The sequence below is a fragment of the Scardinius erythrophthalmus genome (genome assembly GCF_964197995.2).
Source record: "Scardinius erythrophthalmus genome assembly, chromosome: 9".
Lineage (NCBI taxonomy): Eukaryota > Metazoa > Chordata > Actinopteri > Cypriniformes > Leuciscidae > Scardinius > Scardinius erythrophthalmus.
This window is the reverse complement of record NC_138229.1, coordinates 5,734,752-5,755,481: the sequence shown is the minus strand read 5'-3', so window position 1 is coordinate 5,755,481 and position 20,730 is coordinate 5,734,752. Positions and strand designations below refer to the sequence as shown.

At 38.3% G+C, this 20,730-nt stretch overlaps 1 protein-coding gene across 2 annotated transcripts in view; it reads left to right on the top strand.

Annotated features, from left to right (window-relative positions):
- The first annotated feature begins 246 nt into the window (after positions 1–246).
- The window catches only part of pde1cb (phosphodiesterase 1C, calmodulin-dependent b), a 61,182-nt gene continuing 40,698 nt past the window's right edge, over positions 247–20,730 (top strand). Inside the window, exons 1-2 of one of the 2 annotated variants that reach the window (XM_081374813.1) lie at positions 247–499; positions 3,589–3,615. In XM_081374813.1, the coding sequence (XP_081230939.1) occupies positions 399–499; positions 3,589–3,615 (128 nt within the window). In that variant the 5' untranslated portion in view covers positions 247–398. The remainder of the gene's footprint in view (positions 500–3,588; positions 3,616–20,730) is intronic. The other variant, XM_081374814.1, reaches the window with a different exon arrangement.

Here is a 20,730-nt window from a genome sequence, read left to right as displayed (position 1 = left end):
AAGAGATGTCATTTGTGATTTGTCCTGTGGGAAGAGACCCAGTTTGTCATTATTGATCATACTGTCATCCCCGCTGGAGGCTTTAGTCACGCTCAACTCCTCCCGCCAACACTCATGTCATGAAATCAGGAGTCGGGGTTAATCTGAGCTGCGCTGTGTTTTAGAGAGAGCGTGTGAGAGAGAGAGAGAGAGAGAGAGAGAGAGAGAGAGAGCTTACTGCAGTACCGTCACACTCTCCCTGTGCTCAGATCGAGAGTGGAGCACGAGGGACAGGAGGAGGAGGAGGCAAGAGCAGGGCTGGATGACTGCAGCGTCCCGACCACAGCTCATCTGAAGAGGGGAATCGCTCTCCTCTGCTCCGGCTCTGGGATTTAGTTTTTTTTTCTTGTCTTGACATCATGGAGTCTCCCACCAGAGAGATCGAGGAGTTTGAAAGCACATCGCTCAAGTACTTACAGCCCGACCAGATCGAGAAAATCTGGCTCCGACTGCGTGGACTGTGAGTATGAGTTTTTTCAACAGGTTTTCTTGTGTTTTGTGTGTGTGTGTGTGTCCATTTAAGAGGTTGACCAAGAGGCTGTATCTCATGTAAACATGTCAAGGTCACTTTCAACCCTAAAATCAAAAGAAAAAAAATATAAATTTCAATCTGCACAAAGCCTAAAGCTTGTTTTTAATGGAGACATGCATTGTTTTTGTTGTAGTTGTTGATTCCCGAAAATCACACTTTTTTTTTAAATCAGCATAAATTAAACGCAGTACAACAAATTCTATCATGATGAGCAAATACTTTTAAACAATAAAAATGATTAATAAAAAATGATTAATAAAAAATAAACATTATAATGCCCCCCCCCATTATAATAATGAGGATGTTATTTGGTTATTTTGTAATTGTCATAAAAATGTCACCATGCAAAAAGTCTTAATGGTCCTAATTCCTTTTTTTATTCACTCATTTTTTGGGAGTGTAAAATGACATAATTTTCTGGACAGATTTATAAAAGAAGAAAAATGTAAAAATATATTTTTTTAAATGAGCAAAATATGAATATTCACAAATATTATTCTTTAAATTACAGTCATTGTTCATATAAAAGTGTTTTATTGTGATTTTATTCACTATTCAATAAGGTCATTTCAGAGAGTTGGTGACTTTTTATTAATATGTTTCAAATACTTCTCAAATATATATTAAACAGCTCCATCATCTGTAGAAAAAACGAATCTCTTTCGATGTCAATCAGTTTTTCTCTCTGGCTGTTATTGGGAGACTGGAGAAAAAGTCTCTTATTGTCACAGAACTCAGGAAATGAAATGCAATTTCCTCACTATGTGTGAGAGAAGGAGAAAGAAAAAGTGAATGAAAGCAAGAAAGAGATGATTGAGGGCAGGACTTGTTTATCTCCTCTCGTATTTTCTCCCTTCATGCAGTAGAATAGTAACTTTCTTCTGTTAATGTTATGTTTGAAGAGTTTGTGTGTGTGTGTGTGTGTGTGTGTGTGTGTTTCAACATGAAATCAAATTGGCCCTGTTTAGTTTCTTAAAACATGTTTCTGGCCCTATTGATTAGTTTGCGTTAATCCAAAGAAGAAAATGTCTGTCTTCATAATCTTTCCATTAAATATATTAACTTGTTCCACCTCTAAAATTAATTTCCTTCTCGGCTGACGTAAACTAGTTATATTTCAACTCCTCCCCTCCAACCACCTGTCATTCAGAGACACTTTTCATAATCCAATCAATTCCTTATGGACAAAATCATGTCCCGTCCATCTTATTTTACTTGTTAAATATCATATACTTCACTTGAACATTCAGAGTCATATTACAGATAAGAATAGTTCGCCTAAAAATTTTAACAATTATACACAATCAGTTTAAATAGTTAATTCAAACATGTTTTCTGTGGAACACAAAAGCCTGAAAAATAGAATTTTGCTGAATATCAAAGCTGTTGACCGGTTGCTGTCGAGCTAAAAAAAAACATCGAAAAGCACCATAAAAGTGCATATAACGTAATTGACATCACAGCTGGTGTACAGGTGAAACTCGAAAAATTAGAATATTGTGCAAAAGTTCATTTATTTCAGTAATTCAACTTATGGCTTACAACTAATGAAAACCTTTTCGCAATATTCTAATTTAGAATTTGGGGTTTTCATAAGCTGTAAGCCATAATCATCAAAATTATAGCAAATAAAAGCTTGAAATATCTCACTTTGCATGTAATGAGTCTATATTTCACCTTGTAAGCCAAATGACTGAAATAAATGAACTTTTGCACGATATTCAAATTTTTCAAGTTTCACCTGTATATGCATGTGCACAAATTGAATTTGTTTTATTTGTGATTAAGCACTTTTGCTGTTCTGTTTAACAGAGGGCAAAACAAGTGCTCTTTTTGCCAAAATTACATAACCCTTCACTGGGTTTGGATGGTTGCCCGTCACGGGACGTCAGGCCAGTCCACAGGCTGTTAAGCTGTTTTGCAGTGTTTTGGGCATGTAGAAGCAGCTGTATATGTGTGGATGTTAAAGGTTACTGCAGTGGGTAAATCTGACCGCATCAGCATCTAATCTCACCGAAAGCCTCAAACATGCACAGCTGTCATGGGTGTGTGCGCATACAGTATGTGGATATGGTAATGCATGTGCTCTTGTGTGCATACAGCCTCTACTCATTGTGTTTGGTGACTTCAGAAAGAAAAGAAGGAGTTTCCTTCTCTTACGGAGCAATTTCAGGCACCAGTGATAGTGGCTCATGGCAGGAATGAGTAATGATTGGGCAGCTCAGATTTTTCCTGTGGGCTGACTAATTGCTTCACCGTCCTTGTGTTGTTAATGGCCTTTTTGGAGACACGTATATGGACTGTTAGGGACATCGAAGTGGCGCTTTAAACGGCATGTATTCTAAGTCATAAATGCTTGGATTCTTAATGGAGGCTAAGAGGTTTAATGGCTTGTCTCAAAAACTGAAAAGATTAGATTTTTCCCATTTTATTTGTTTAAACCAGAAAGGGGCGTGTTTTGCATGTGGAGACCATTTTATGTAATCTTAAAAGTATATAACTTAACGAGGTTTTCTCATGAATATTAATATTCATCTTTACAGAATGTTACAGTTATACATTTATAAATACATTAGACCACTATTAAAATGTGATCTTAGCCTCAAAAATGATCTAAGTTGTAAATATGTTCCCATTAAGCTACATTAAGGAAACATTATTACCGAAAATGTTCTCTGAACATTCAAAACGTCCAGTTTTGAAATGTTTTACGTTAAGGTAACATTCCATTTTAGCATTCTTCAAACATTGTTACTTTTGAATGTTCTCAGACCGGATAACATTGAACGAACATTCTATTAACGTTACATGAAGAACATTTGTTCATGATTTGAGGAAAATGCCAGAACATTAGTTCTTAGAACGTTTCCTGTTAACTGGGAAACAGCAGGGTTTAAAATGTAGATTGTGTGTGTTTGTGTGTGTGCGTGTGTGTTTATTATTACAGAAATGATTAAAATATTATTGTGAACATTAGCCAAATGCAGGTTTCTAACATGGTGTTTGTTTTGTTTCAGGAGGAAGTACAAGAAAACATCACAGAGGTAAGACAGTGAAGATCTGAGGTGCCTGAACTCATCACTGTCCTCTGTCAACAAACACTTTCAGCAATAAATGTGATTTTTCTAATATTTGTGCTTCATACTTGTATGTATAAGCCAGATTCAGTAACATTAACCTTAAGCATGGTCTCCCTGATGGAAAATTCAACTAAAGCCCTATTCGGACGGGATAAGCTTTACAAAGGTAGATGGAGTAATGTAATTTTACCACAGGACGTCTGTAATATTAATGGCCAATTCGCACGGGATAAGATATCTCAGTAAAACTAGGGGGAGGGGTAACTCGATTTACACACCGCCGTCACCCTCCTGTCGTCATGTGCGTATTACGTTGCTTCCTGATATCATGTTCGCAAACACATATAACCTATTATGTCTGATCGAACGATGTATTAATTAACTTCAGACTGGATTGTGTTGGTAATAGGCACTTATCTAACACTAAAAGATGTTTCGTGCCTCTTACAAGTGCTTTCGATCTTCTTTCTGATCTGAATGGTGTTTGGAAAACACTTGAGTTTTGCCACAGACTCGTCCCAGCGTCTAGAACGCAACTGAATGCTTTTTCAAGCATCTCCATACTTGAAAAACCGTGGAAAACTCGTTTTAATACGAAATATTTACGTACATGTTTACAGTGGGTCTATTTGCACGGGATTAGTATTACCTGAGGTCATTTTTCTGACCTTTTTACTGAAAAAGTCGCCGTAATCTTTACTGACGTCCGTAATGATTACTGAGATGGGACATTTGGACGGGACTCAAATCACTGAGAAGCTCTGGTGATGTCGAATGCGCATGCGTCGCGTCTGAACGCGTTGTTGTCTTTGGAGCTCTATCGATTTGATTTATAATTCTTGATTTTACTCTTTAAACTTACTTACAACAAACATTTTCTACTTTTCCTCACTGAGAAGCACTACTGCTCAAACCTCATAGTTACAACGCGGACTGTTGAGCAGACGTGTCTCAAGCCTGTTAGTGATTCAACGCTGGATACTCTTATAGGTTACTCCCGGGGATCACGGCTGAACGCGTCTTCTCAACACTCACTTACAAACATTTTTCACCTATCGTGTGTCTACTCTACACCCGTACCACTTAAAAGACGGATTATATCTAAGACGCTTGTCAGAAATTAGTATTAATTGATAGCATCACTGGTAGTGTCGTTGCTAACTTACTGTCCATCTGTTAAAATGGCGAATATATCAGATGCAAGTAGTCAACCTTTTGGTGCAGGTGAGGACACATTTGAGCTGCACGCGGTACAGTCTGAGCTGGAAGCTGTTGAGAAACAGATCCACGACCTTTTAGTGAGACAGGCCGAGCTGAGAGACCGGCGTTTGGCTCTTGAAACATCACGCGCTGATGCTCACAAATCAGAGATTAATGTTACTAACCCGCTGACTCCGACCTCGTCTACTCCGTGCGTTACTCGGCATCGGTCCCGAGCGCCAAGGTCGCGATCAGCCATGGTCTCGTTCACTCCGGCTCCAACACGCCACCACGAAGCCTGGATATTTCCGCAGCGGAAGACGCGAGTCAGGTCTAGACCAAGACCCTCTCCGACCCTCCCGGTTTTCGAGTTATCCACACAAAACCGCTTCTCCCCTCTTCGCGAAACAGAACGCGATGCTGTGATCATCGGTGATTCCATTGTTCGGCACGTCCATGCTACATCAGGTAAAAATAAGGTGCACAGTCACTGCTTTCCTGGTGCTCGTGTTTCTGAAATCGCTGCTCGCGTTCCCGAGATTCTGAACGATAACGAGCGCGTCGGAACTTTGGTATTGCACGCGGGAGTGAACGACATCAGGCTGCGCCAGACGGAAGTTCTGAAGAAAGACTTCAGGAATCTGATCGATACGGTACGCAGCACATCGCCTGATATAACGATCATTGTGTCAGGAGTCAGGACCGCTTCCCACGTACCGTCTAGGACATGACAAGTTTAGTAGATTATTCGCGCTAAATGAATGGTTAACGTCATGGTGCAATGAGCAGAAACTGCTCTTTGTAAATAATTGGAATCTGTTTTGGGAGCGTCCTAGGCTATACCGTGCTGATGGCTTACACCCAAACAGATTCGGATCGGATCTTCTGTCAGATAACATCTCCAAAATGTTAAATACCTTTTGACTAGTAACCAAAAGTCCAAATCATAGTCTCTGCTGCACCAAATTAACTGATATAAATACTAGTGTAGAACATTGCATAGAAACTGTGTCTATTCCTCGTTTAGTGCGATCAAATAATAAATCTACTGCAGGATCTAGGAGAAATCTGATTGTTATTAAATCAGAAAATGTTGCTATTAGTAAACAAAAACAATTTCTAAAGCTAGGTCTTTTAAACATTAGATCACTCACACCTAAGGCAGTTATTGTAAATGAAATAGTCACAGATAATAGCATAGATGTACTTTGCCTTACTGAAACCTGGCTTAAACAAAATGATTATTTCGGTCTAAATGAGTCTACTCCATCAGGATACTCCTATAAGCACGAGCCCCGTCTGATTGGTCGTGGCGGCGGTATTGCAACTATCTATAGAGATATTCTCAATGTTACTCAGAAAACGGGTTATAAGTTTATTTCATTTGAAGTACTTGTACTAAATGTTACGCTCTTAGATGATAGAAAAACATCCCTATTATCTTTAGCCTTGGCTACCGTATATAGACCACCAGGGCCTTACGCTGATTTCCTAAAAGAATTTGCAAATTTTCTCTCAGATCTATTGGTCAATGTCGATAAAATATTAATTGTTGGAGATTTTAACATACACGTAGATAATCAAAATGATACGTTAGGGGCTGCGTTTATAGACTTATTAAACTCCTTTGGGGTCAAGCAAAACGTTACCGGACCAACTCATCGTTTTAATCATACACTCGATTTAATTATATCACATGGAACCGATCCAACCGATATAGATATCATTCCGCAAAGTGATGATGTAACTGACCATTACATGGTAACTTGCATATTACGTACCCCGGTAATATATCATGCTGCGCCGCGTTATCGATTAGGCAGAACAATCCTTCCATCCACCATAGATAATTTTTCTAATTGCTTATCGGATCTGTCTCAGCTGCTGCCTGAACCTAAACAAACAGATGAACTAGACGAACTAACCAGCACTATGAGCACCGTTCTCGCTGGAAAATGGGATATTGTTGCACCTATGAGACTAAAAAAGGTCAGAGAGAAAATTAAAGCACCATGGTACAACAATACTACTCGTGTTCTAAAGAGAGAAACCCGTAATTTAGAGCGTTAATGGAAACAAACTAATTTAGAGGTTTTTAGAATCGCTTGGAAAGACAGTACGTCACGCTATAAAAAGGCCCTAAAAGCGGCCAGGGCTGAGCATCTCCGCAAACTAATAGAAAATAACCAAAACAATCCTAGGTTCTTATTTAACACCGTGGCTAGACTAACAAATAAACAGACATCACCCGAACAAAATATCCCGTTACAGTTTAGTAGTAATGATTTCATGAATTTTTTCACTGAGAAAATAGAAAACATCAGATCCACAATTGTAAACGTTCAATCTTCAATCGCGCCTTATAATTCAGCCTCGATTATCACCCCGCAAGAACAATTACAGTGCTTTACAACTATAGAACAAAAAGAGTTAAATAAACTTATCATTTCCTCTAAAACAACATGTTTATTAGATCCCATACCAACTAAACTATTGAAAGAAGTGTTACCTATAGTGGAAGAGCCTCTCCTCAATATTATTAACTCGTCTTTATCTTTAGGTCATGTTCCAAGAACATTTAAATTGGCAGTTATAAAACCTCTCATTAAGAAACCACAATTAGACCCAAATAACCTAGCAAATTATAGACCCATTTCAAATCTTCCTTTTATGTCCAAAATATTAGAAAAAGTTGTGTCTGCCCAACTGGGCTCTTTCTTGCAAGAAAATGACACCTATGAAAAGTTTCAGTCTGGGTTCAGGCCACACCATAGCACTGAAACTGCGCTCGTTAAAATCACAAATGATTTACTCTTAGCTTCTGACCAAGGCTGTATCTCAATACTAGTTTTACTTGATCTTAGTGCTGCGTTCGATACTATAGATCACACAATACTCTTAGATCGGCTACAAAACTATACCGCTGTTCAAGGACAAGCATTAAGCTGGTTCAGATCATACCTATCTGACCGCTACCATTTTGTCTATTTAAACGGAGAAAAATCGATCATAACTCCAGTAAACTATGGAGTGCCGCAAGGATCTGTGTTAGGCCCTCTATTATTCTCTATATATATGCTGCCACTTGGAAATATTATAAGGAAACATGGAATTAGTTTCCATTGTTATGCTGATGACACTCAACTATATATTTCATCACGGCCGGATGAAAACGCTAAATTATCCAAATTGACAGAGTGTGTTAAAGATATAAAAGATTGGATGACGCACAATTTTCTTTTATTAAATCCAGATAAGACAGAGGTAATACTTATCGGTTCAAAAAACCGCCCACAAAACCTCTTACAATACAACTGTAACATAGTAGGGTGTCCTGTTACTTTATCCTCTACAGTAAAAGACCTGGGTGTTATATTAGATTGTAACTTGTCTTTTGAAAATCATATTTCATATGTTACAAAAACAGCCTTTTTTCACCTTAGAAATATTGCTAAATTACGTAACATGCTATCTGTTTCTGATGCAGAAAAGCTAGTTCATGCATTCATGACCTCGAGACTAGATTACTGTAATGCTTTATTAGCTGGTTGTCCTGCATCCTCAATAAACAAGCTACAGTTAGTCCAAAATGCCGCCGCTAGAGTTCTTACTAGATCAAGAAAGTTTGACCATATAACACCAATTTTATCATCACTACATTGGTTACCTATAAAGTTCCGTATTAATTACAAGGTATTGCTACTGACTTATAAAGCCCTAAACGGCTTAGCTCCAGTTTATTTAACGGATCTTCTATCACCCTATAATCCATCGCGCTCTTTAAGATCACTAAATTCGAGGCTTCTGGTCATACCTAGGATATCCAGATCCACCAAAGGAGGGAGAGCATTTTCACATTTAGCACCAAAACTCTGGAATAGCCTTCCTGATACTGTTCGTTGCTCAGATTCGCTCTCCCAGTTTAAAACTAGATTAAAGACGCATCTCTTCAGCCAGGCATTCATATAATATTTTAATCTTACAGTTAAATCCGGTCTCTACTTCATAAACGCCAGAGGAGAACTGGCCCCCGACTGAGCCTGGGTTCTCCCAAGGTTTTTTTTTTCTCCATTAGGTCACCTGATGGAGTTTTTCGGTTCCTTGCCACTGTTGCCTTTGGCTTGCTCAGTTGGGGATACTTAAATTGATTAATCGATTCACCAGTGCTATTGATCTGCATTACCAAACGTGGATGTTTTACACCAGAAACAAACACTGATGTACTATTTTATTTAATACTGTGAAGCTGCTTTGATACAATCTGTATTGTGAAAAGCGCTATATAAATAAAGTTGACTTGACTTGACTTGACTTGATAATTACTTTACCCCACCTCTCCATGTTAAACTAGTCCCGTCCGAATAGGGCTTAAAACTACCTTAAGGGAGCTGGTTTGCTGGTCTAAGCTGGTGTAGGTGGTTGAACTCCTTCCTAGTAAAATCTCTCAAAGATTTGAAATGGTCAGGCTGTTTTTTTTAACATGTCAAGTGAAATGTTGCTGTTCCAATGTGGTCTGAAGGTTCTTTATTGGCGTCTATGGTTCCATGAAAAATCTTTAACATCCTTTGAAACTTTCCATTCCACAAAAGGTTAATTTGGAAAATGGTTCTTTAGATTTTTTTAATATATTTATCGCACTAAGAAATTATTTTTATTTTAACAACCTATCACCAAATGGTTCTTTTATGTCATTGCTGCGAAAACCCCCTTTTGGAACCTTTATATTTAAGAGTGTACCAGTAGTATCTAGATCAATTCAGCCAGGTTAGTAGACCAGCAGACGTCACAGACCAGATAGAAACTAGTTTGAAAAACCAGCAAGATTACAAAGTTATTTTGTTTTTGGAAGAACAAGCAATGAGTTGTGTGTGGTATGACCAGAAATGTGTATTAAGAAAGTAAATGAGGTCAGTTTTGGCTTTCTGTTGACTTTGAGTTGGTTTGAGCTGGATTCAACAGCAGCCGCTCGTATAAAAGATTTATCAGAATTCCTGATAAATCCCATTAGAAACACTGAGCCCTGATTGTGAAGTAAGCTTGTGACGGAGTAAGAGTTACCTCGTGCACTTATCAGAATTACATGGCAACGCAAACCACAATAAAAGGCGATGAGAGCGTGCAGCGTTTGTATGCAGTATGTGGCTCTTCACAGAAAACATCTGTTGAAACAAACGTGCTTCGGTCTGCGCTGAGCACTCTGCAATTATGAGTGAGAAGAGGTGGAGAGACAAGAAAGATGTCAGGAGAGCCAATGCTGAAACGTAACGTAAAAGAAACCGAATGAGAGAAACACACACACAGAGAGAGATGGTTAAGTCGAGTCTAATATTAGCGTGAGAGTGGGTTTAATTGGGGGGGGGGGGGGCTCAGCAGAGACTTTCCTCCGCTAACAGAGGGAGGGATGACTTCCTGTGCAGCTCCTCTCTGATTGACAGCTCAATGGGAGTCTGGGTAATTATGGCAGGCTAATTGGCTACAGAGCATTCTGGGACTCTGTCATTACAGACGCAACAGGACAGTTACAAACACACGTGTGCATGGACACACACACACACACATAAAAAAGGCATGAGGATTTTTCCTTAATTTTCATGTTAAATGAACTGAGCAGTTATTCTCAATGTACAAAACACTACAATTCAAAAGTTTGGAGTCAGTAAGATTTTTTTTTTTTTTAGTTAATTTATTTAGCAAGGATGCATTTATAATGTAACAAACAATTTCTATACAGATTTCTTGACTTTCAAAAATTTTTTTTTCAGTTTTCACAAACATGAAGCAACTGTTTTCAACAATGATAATACGAAATGTCTCTTGTGCAGCAAATTAGCATATTCAGGGCTCCAGACTGCGATTAAATGGTCGCATTTTGCTACCTTTTTTTTCTGCCGGTGTGACAAAATTTTGTTAAGCGTTGCACTGGTTAAGAGTTGGGGTAAGTTAAAGCAACACTAAGTAAAATTTTTTACCTTAAAATAATGTTTCCAAAATCATATCAGTGGTTCATCAAGTCGTAACAGGGTGAAAGGCACTTCTGGGTTTGCTTTGCAGCCCTATATCGGCTATAACCACACCATGCAAGTTTGCCAAACCGGCTCGCGTTTCTGTAGTTCGAATGAGACATGAGAAAACTACAAATTTGACTTGCCTTACGTCAAGCGTTACAATAGTCATTATTTTTTTTTCTTCGTTTCTGATGTCGCAATACATCATACTTTCATGAAATCATGCAACATACTCTACCTTGTCTGTGGACATCGTTCATTCAAAGCCGGTGCTGGATAAACAGCGAGCGTGTGTGCGACGGTTGGCTGCGGGCGGCGAAATTATTTACAACAGCGGTAATGGACAATTCCGCTTCCAACCTGTAGGGCGACCGAAGAGGAAAAGTTCCTTAGTGTTGCTTTAACCCTAACCAAACTGAAAAGAGCTGCCATTTCAGTGTTAAATGACCGGTAAACGGTAAACGAAGCTAAAGCAGAATGAAACCTGTGCAGCATAGACGGTTTATCAGATCGGACCAATAATAGACACCGCAGCGCGGGCTCAGAACTGAGCTGCGTTTAAGTCCAATTTTTTTTTTGCCCTTCCATCGCTGTGCAATGTCTTTAAATGGAACACCCTAAGCCCTTGATTACTAGGAATCCGCAATGGAGCGAATTTATTTTTTACAGTTTTTTTCCTTATGAATTTGTTTTATGCACCATTCTATATGCCTGTATGTATGTTTGGGCTGTTGGAGAAAATAAAAAAAATTACACAAATGAAAATGATAACAATGCAATAAACTATAAAAGGGATAGTCAGCTTAAAGGGATAGTTCACCCAAATATTAATAATCTGTCATCATTTTGTTCCAAACCTGTATGAGATTCTCTCTTCTGCTGAACACAAAAGAAGATATTTTGAAGAATGTCGGTAACCAGACAGTTGATGGGACTCATTGACTTCCATATTATTTATTTTAGATGGGGCTTATCAACTGTTTGGTTACCCATATTCTTCAAAATATCTTCTTTTGTGTTCAGCAGAAGCATTCAAATTCAGCGCAGAATTCCCTGTTATAAACCACAATCACATCAAACAGTGCTGACGTGGAAACCTGGAGAAGCATGTGCCATGCATGAACAAGTTATTGAAGGCTTTTCAGTCCACAAATCACCAGCATTCACCATAGATTTAATGTAGTAATGCTAACTGTTACCATATTGTGGCCGAATTCAAATGTTTTTTAGATTATTCATTTCAGGGTTCGTACAACCTTTTGAATCAAGCACTTTTAAGGACTTTCAAGTGCTTCACACAATTTTTTTTCAGCACTTCAAAGCTCTATGTGTGCCCTTCAATTTTCAGATTATGCTCATAGTCTGGAGCCTGATATTAGAATGATTTCTGAAGAATCATGTGTGACAGAAGACTGGAGTAATGATGCTGAATATTCATAGCTTTGACATCACATTACAGTTTAAAATATATTAAAATAAAAAAGTTATTTTCAATTATAATAATATTTCACAATATTACTGTATTTTTGATCAAATGAATGCACACACACACACACACACACACACACACACACACACACACACACACACACACACACACACACACACACACACACACACACACACACACACACACACACACACACATATATAAACGTCATCACCACATAAAATGTGTGAGAAACAATGGCAATCCAATTCTTTCTCTGATTGTCTATATGAATATATATGCATGCATACTCTTTGTAATTACTTGAAATGCTAAAAGTTCAGATGACAATCAGGGAAAGAATTGGATTGCCATTGTTTGTCACATATTTTATGATTATTTTTTATGGTGTGTGTTTGGAGCTTGGTCACTGTAAGCTTTTGTTGACTGGGAAAGGGCAGTTTGAATATTTCCTGAAACTACTTTTGTGTTCCAAGGATCAACATGAGGATGAATAAATTGACAGAAGTTACTTTTTTAGGTGAACTGTCCCTTTAAGCTCTTTCTTCAAAGAATTGACTGACATAACTGTTAAGCGAATCAGACTTGTTTTTAGAAATCATACAGAAAAGTTCGACAGCATTTGCAATTAATCTCAAAAGTTATTGAGCTATACTTTTACTTTTAAGTTTTAAGGTTTTGGGAGCCCTGCAGTGGCAGAAGTCTAGAGCTCTTGCACCTGGAGATCGCTCCTTTGAGTAAATATAGGCTGTAAATACAGGATGATAATAAATGCAGCAATAATTGGTGCAGAATGTTGGAGTGGTGGCTGCGAACACTCACAGAAAGTGAAGAGAAGAGCATTGGTCTAATTCGGTACTGAAACACCTGCATGTAAATGACACCAGCCATCACACACACTTCACATGAGCTCTTAAAAACCACTCCACATCCCCATTGATGATAAGAGTGAGCCTTGAATGTTGACTGTGTGTTTGACACAAACAGGCCGATATCTCTTAAAATATATTGATATGCAATTTATCTGTAATTAAAATGCTGTTGTGAAGTGATTTGATGGATACTGTAATGTACACTGCATAAAAGCATGTGAAACAGAAATACAAATGGAAATGTTTCAAACAATATTCGACAGTGTCACATGACTTTCTTATATTGCATGCTTCATTTAGAAAGTGGCACCCAGTTAGTATTATTTTACAGAGAAATAGTTATTTTGTGTTTTTAATCAAATTTTTTTGTAAAAAATAAAATAAAATAAAAAATAAAGCGTAACAAAGCCAAAGCCATAACCATGTCTTGAACATTGGGGAGACCAATTGGTCATTTTTATTTAAAGGAGTTAAATCATTATAGGATTAAAAGGGAATTAAGAGAATAAAATAAGTTTTAAGTCGTTATGAAGAAATTAATTTGAACCATTTGCTAATATAAATTTATTTTAAAATATGCACACATTCACTCTTATTGTTAATGTAAAAATGCTAAACGTTTCTTGTCTTGTCACATTCCGTTATGAATTACATGAATCGTAAATTATAGTATATTTTCCAATTTAAAATGCCAAAATGTATTAATAAAGTTAAGTAGTTTGCATTGATAGATTACATTTTTCTATTGTAAAACAGTTGTCAAATATTACGTTTAGCTACTTACATTTTACCAACCTTGCACTCCTTCACTGTTAAAACACTCGTCTTCTGTGAGCAGTAAGCCCCGCCTTCTTTGATATGATTGGCCATCTCAATCATTTGACATTGACGAGCACTGTTAGACCGTTGTGGCTAAAAATGTAACTTTTGAAACTTGATGTCGTCTTAACAACAAATAGAGCGGTGCATAATGGAGTGCATTATGAATATTAGTGAGGACAATTTAGCCATTTGTAATTATTGTCTATAATGGTTACGTCCCTGAACAACACCACGATTTCCTGCTAATGCTACAGCAGTCATTGGACATTCTAGTGCTATAGAGAGCATTTTTTTTTGACAACATTTTGATGGTAAGATGTGGCATTAGCATTGTTTGTCCAATTTCCTGAAAGAGAAAGACTGTTCATTTTCAGAGTGTGTGTGCTAAAATTCAATTTTAAGATGGCCTTAAAACTAACAGCTACAAAACTTCTTTCCACTGCTAGCTGGTCAAATGTCCCTTTATGATTCTTTTCACAGCTTCAGAACCTTTTTTGTACCAGCGCCTTGTAATTAGAGGGGTGATTATTCAGATTCATGCTAATTACATTCCTCTGCTCACTGATGCTCCTCCCACTCATTTCCCTTTCTCCCGCATTTTCATTTTTTCTCTACATGTGTACACCTCTCTGTCTCTCTCTGTTTCTGTCTGGCCTGTCAGGTGCTTTTTTAAAGCAGATTTGCGTGTGTCCACTGGGGCCGGCTCTGTGTAATTGTCACGATCGCACTGAGTTGCTTTGTTGGAGCAGGTGCAAGACCACCCCCTCGAAAATGAACTTCCTCTCTCTGGCCATCTACTTCAGACTGATCTTACATTGTGAAAAACATACATGTGCATTTGGTTATAAAGCTCATTACCTTTGTAAAAATTTGCCAAAATGCTAAAGAAAAGAGTTTTACCATATTTTTTTCTGCACATCATTTGGTGAACTTCTCCAAACTTCACCTATAGATACCAACTGCACTAATAATAATAATAATAATAAAATTGTTTCTTGTTTAAAATGTTTCTATCATACTTCACAGTGACTGAATGGAGCAAGTTTATGAAAACAGAATAAACTTAAAAATATGCCCAGTTATAATTATGAACTTCACCATAACAAATCATCTAGATACCAACTGGAATAATACAAATAATAATAATAATAATAATAATAATAATAATAATAATAATAATATAAATAAATTTCCTGGTGTTTAGGAATAATGTTTCTGTCTTCACAGTTACTGGAAGGAGCAAGTTTCTGAACACAAATTGGTTTCATTGATGGGTACATGTGGATAATCAAGTGTAAATATGCTCATGTGACCTCATCATAGATTTCTAAACAATTTTTTTAAGCTTTATTAATGGTGTAGCATAGCTGTTTTAGAGCGAATTACATTGCTGACCTGATCCACATATGGACCAGAATATCATATTGGGTATAGGCTCGCTCGTTTCACCAGTAAGCAACCCCATAGAAACACCTTGGCATATAATGACGAGTTTTGCACACTACTTAGTGTGAAACTAGGTTCACTAACTGTTTTTTTTAAAGAAGGGAATTTGTTGTGAGTTGTGAACATTTGATTATGTTTGGTATTTTGAACTTTTTTTCATTTCAGAGGAACAAGGCTAATCTTTTTTTCCCCCCTAAAGTATTGACTTTCATGTTATTTTGTTTTGGCTGTTGTAAATGGATTTTTCCTCTCTGTAAACAAAATAAAATGCAGTCCAGGCTGTTCCTTGTAATTTCAAAGCTCCATATTGTCTGCAGCGGAGCGTTGGCACTATAGATCAAACGCCAGCGCAGTCGTGAACTCTTCCCTCATATCAAGTTTGACTTCATATCCTGTCAACACTCAGATTTACACAGATGATTACTTTATTTACTGCTGAGTATCTCTCCTGAGGTTAATGAACCATTCATGCCACTTTATTACCTCTGCCCTCCTGCGACGTGGTGCCAGGCTTTGCCAATCCATCAGCTGCTCGGGCATGGCTGGCCCTTCTGACAGAGTGAACTAACAGGATTGATATCGAACCGGCTGTGGAGAACTGTTAATTATTTACCCTGGCTGATGTTTGTCTTCGGATTTGTGTGTGTGTGTGTGTCAGAGGTTAGTGGCAGAACATTTTTAAAGGAATGGTAGTTGCCCAAAATGAACATTCTGTCATCATTTACGAACCTTCATGCCATCTTAACCCAGAATGACTTGATTCTGAACACAATGTCCTTGCTATTCTTTTTTTATACAGTGAAAGGTGTTTGTGATTTAAGGGCCCTATGACTTTGTACACCAACGCACGTCTCATTCCTATTTTGCACCCGACGCACTGCAGACTTTTCCCTCCACAGACGCACGCTGGTAAACTAGGGAATGAACTTGCACCGGGGGGCGGTGCAGCGAAAAGAGGAGGCGTGTTCTGGCGCAAACGTTCCCTGATGCTTTTTTGCAGTTTCAGAAAACAATTCCGCCACAGACCAGGAAAAACCTAGTCTAAAGTCAGTGGCATGTTATTCAGATGCTATTTTAAGGGCGCATGCTTGGCCATAATGTTGCGTGTGCACAACGCGCATACACTTTGCTTCTCTACTCTACACAGACGCAGCAGTTGCCATTTTTGCAAACCATACATAATTACAAGGAAAAATATTACCACACAAAGGAAATCATTGTGGTGTCCATCAAGATGTGAAAAAATAGGCATAAATCTAGCTTACACATTTAACCGAAGCTAATTTGGGTGTGTTTCTCCCATCCCCATACAATGTCACTTCTCTGTGTTTTACGGCCCTGGCGAGAACGTCGGTCTCCTCGGCTGTGAACCGCTCCTGGCACGCGCCTGGCAAAATAGCAATCCGCCATGGAACAAGCGTTTCCTCTTAAAGGGAATGTGAGATGATGCTCTGATTGGTTTATATCACGTTACGCCCAAACCACACCTATGAGTAATGAAGCTACTTCAGACCAACCCATTTTAGATTTGCATCGGGCGCAAGAGTAATTTATCCCGCTGGTATATCCTGCCAAGATCCGCCCACAAAGTTACTTGCGTTTCGCGTTTGATATTTGCGTTTCAGATCGTAAAAATAGGGCCCAAAATATGATTATATAACAAAAGCACAAACTCAGTTATAATAATAATAATAATAATTTGTAACATTTATATAGCGTTTTTCTGGGTACTCAAAGCGCTTTACATGGAAGGAGGAATCTCCTCATTCACCACCAATGTGCAGCATTGCCCTGGATGATGCGACGGCAGCCATTTTGTGCCAGAACGCCCAACACACACCAGCTTATTGGTGGAGAGGAGACAGTGATGAAGACAATCAGTATATAGGGATGATTAGGGGGCCATGATGGACAGAGGACAAGGGGCAAATTTTGGCCAGGATAGCTTCTGTGATTTTCACCATAACTACTGTCATTTGAACAGGAAAACCGTGACTTTATACTCAAAGCGGTTCGTGACTCGAATTTATGCATTTCAGTGGCAACACTGTCAACGCAGAAATGAATCTGCAGCAGTCAGGTGGTACAGGTCAGACCTCTTTAAGTTGTTAATGTTCATTATTATCGTGATGTTTTGTGCTTTGAGACATGAGGTAGTTTAATGCCGTCTATCATTACTCTTTGCAGACTACTGTGCGCGGTCATGTGTTTTGAAGGAGGCGTTGCTTTGGAGACGCTCTGAAGGGAGGGCGGGATCTTATGCTTTCAAAACTAGATCGCTATTGCTAGCCAGTATTTGATCAAACAGGAATTCAAAAATTATATTTGCTGTCATCTCCCTTTCACCACTATAGAAGTTTACCCAACTATGACGACTTCTGCTCCTGAGAACCCTGGAAATGTGAAAAGGGTCCATATGTTGATGAGAAACAGATCAAAATATAAATCATTATTACATTTCCTATTTATTTTTCCAAACATCTAGGCTACTGAAAAACGGTCAGTGTTTAGCAAGCAAAGATTTAAACTGAAACTACATGTCTTTAGCAGGGTTTTTTGACATTGTAACCTGTGTAGGACATTTTAAAGTCCTCCACATTTTACCGTCACTGCTGGACTTCTGCATTAGTGCTGGTCTGCTATTCTTCACCTAATGAATCAGGCTTAATTGAGCTGGTAATGGAATATTAATCAGTGCTGGACAGCCTGTGTTTCACGGAGAAACCAATCTTTAAAATGCTCAGAACAGACCTTCATGCAATTAGCCATGGTTAAAGTATTAAATTGAAAGTGAACGTTAATCTTGTCTGTTCTTAAGACAATAGTATGCATACTAGAGTCTGCTCAGAGCAGAACTGCTCTTTATGGCAATACAAAGTAAACTGAGGACTCAACTTTGTTTTTTGTAAGCATTGGACAAAGGGTGGACTTTAATTTAATATAAGAGCAAAAGTACATTTCATACAGTTATTTTTATTTTTTATGGGTTATATCTTTTCATGCAGGGTCTCAGCACAGCTTGATTGTTTACTTTGGCTTGTTGACTTATGAATATTTTATGCTTTGATACAGTATGTTTGTTCTCTTGAGGCAACATAATTTGCTATTTATCTTCAACAATTTGTGGTTAGTGGTGCATGCTGAGGCAGTCACCATCTCTATTTCAATCGCCCTTACATTTCTAAATATTACATTTTGGCATGTAATTCATACCCCAAAATTTGTTCTACAGATATGAATGATACCTGAAATCATGCGGCATGCTGAAGAGAGGTGTGCTGTTTCTTTTCTACTTGGACGTGCATTGAGTGGACCAGAATAGAGACTTGGGGGTGGGCTTTTTGACTTGGGCAAGTAAACAACCACCTTAACAACCGCATAGCAAAACCTTGGCAACCACCCACATCACCCCAGCACTGTGGTGGCGTGTTTGGCACAGACGAGCACCACTCACATTTAATGAAGTTGAATAGCAACTAGAAGGTGAAATGTGAGGAGAACAACACAAGCAACATATACTGATATTTTCCAAGTGTTTTACGCTCACCTGTCATCTGTATTCATAGCTTCGGTTGAGTGATTTGGTCCTTCCACTCTTGAGTCAGAAACACAGAAACTCCATTAAGATGGAGTCACCTTACAGGCCACAGGTCAGTTGTCCTTCCCTTGACAGAGTCAGCGGTCTGTCATGCAGCTACAATAGAGATTTTATCGGTGTGACACAGAGGTGTGACTGTGAGGTGAACAATGGAAATCAGAAACTCCTCCAGAAACCTAGATCTTTCTAAGATAAAGGGAAATGGAAAAGCAAGCAATACAATTGCAATAAACATAATTATCTTTTATTATGGCTCTTATCTTTCCAGCCATGCGTTTTTCACCTTTTGTATCGCTCCGCTTCGAAGCATTTCTCACAGCGAGTGTCATGGCGTACGAGCAAAACCACCATCATTTTACAAATGCTACTATTGTTGTGTCACGGAATGTAGTTTTAAGAGTTTTTTTAGGCAAGAATGTAATTGTTTAAAGTTCATATATATACGGTTTATTTACTAAGATAGCTCCTATTTAAAAATGTGCTTCTTTTCGGAGATGTAAGCGGACGATCCTTATCTCGGCCAGTTCTTCTGGAATTTGCCACTGGCTCTGATGTCTCTATAGTGTTTAAACATGAAATATAATTCGTTTTTAGTATCTCTAATGGACAATCTTTGGTCTCATGAATCTATTATTTGTTCCAAAACAAATAGTTTTGGCTGAGGGCAAAGTTTCATAATCGGTTCCAATCCCACTTGGAGCGGGTTGAGTAGGAACGGTTACAATGGCAGTAATATACAACTTTGATTAAATGTTATGTGCTTAGTTACTTAGACTTACTGTAGATCTGCCTGCACCGTGCAGAGTATTGGGTGATAAGCAATCTTCAGCAGGCTCGATTCAAACCGTTTCGGCTTCGTCCATTGGTTGGTTGACTTCGCACAACCCAAGTCTTTGATGAATGTATGCCACCATTTGTCTTGGGCTTCCCGTGGGACAGCGTCATCACATGGCCATCTTTGGTAGTTCCGGGGATAGGCAAGGTAACTGTTAGTTACAGTGCTTAGTTAACATCATGTATTCAGTTAAGTGGACACATTGAACGTGTTAGGCAGCAATTATAACTGTGTAATAACTGTGTTATAACTTATAATGTGCTCGCAATGATTACAATATAATGATAATATGCATAAATGCATGTCTTTAAATTCAACAGGACATCCTTAATATGCTGCCCACACAGGTTCGCAGTGGTGCAATAGAGGAACCCTTTTTGGTCGCCCAAAGAACCTTTCACCATTTCTTAAAATATATTTTTTTTCTTAGTGTGAAGAGCATTTTGGAAATCTAAATAACCTTTTTCCACTATAAAGAAACCATTATTATTATATGCATTGGAAAGATGTTAAAGGTTATTCATGGAACTATTGATGCCAATAAAAAACCTTTTTATTTCGTTGTGTATAAGCAGCTCACTAGGTTTTGGAACAGAGCCATTGTGTCCATAACCTGATAGCTAGCTGATGGTTGTGTGTGTGCCAGGTCAGTCTGCCAAAGAAACCTGTGATGTTTTTATCTGATGGAATAATATGTAGATTAAGTGACCTTTCAGAAATTGGGTTGCTTTTATTGAATTACAGCGGGCGACAGTGTGACTAACTGACCTTTTGTTCTGAAAATAAGGACAGAAATCTTTATACCCTGAGTGCTGGTCTGCATCTTTCCTCAAGCTAAATGACATGCAAAA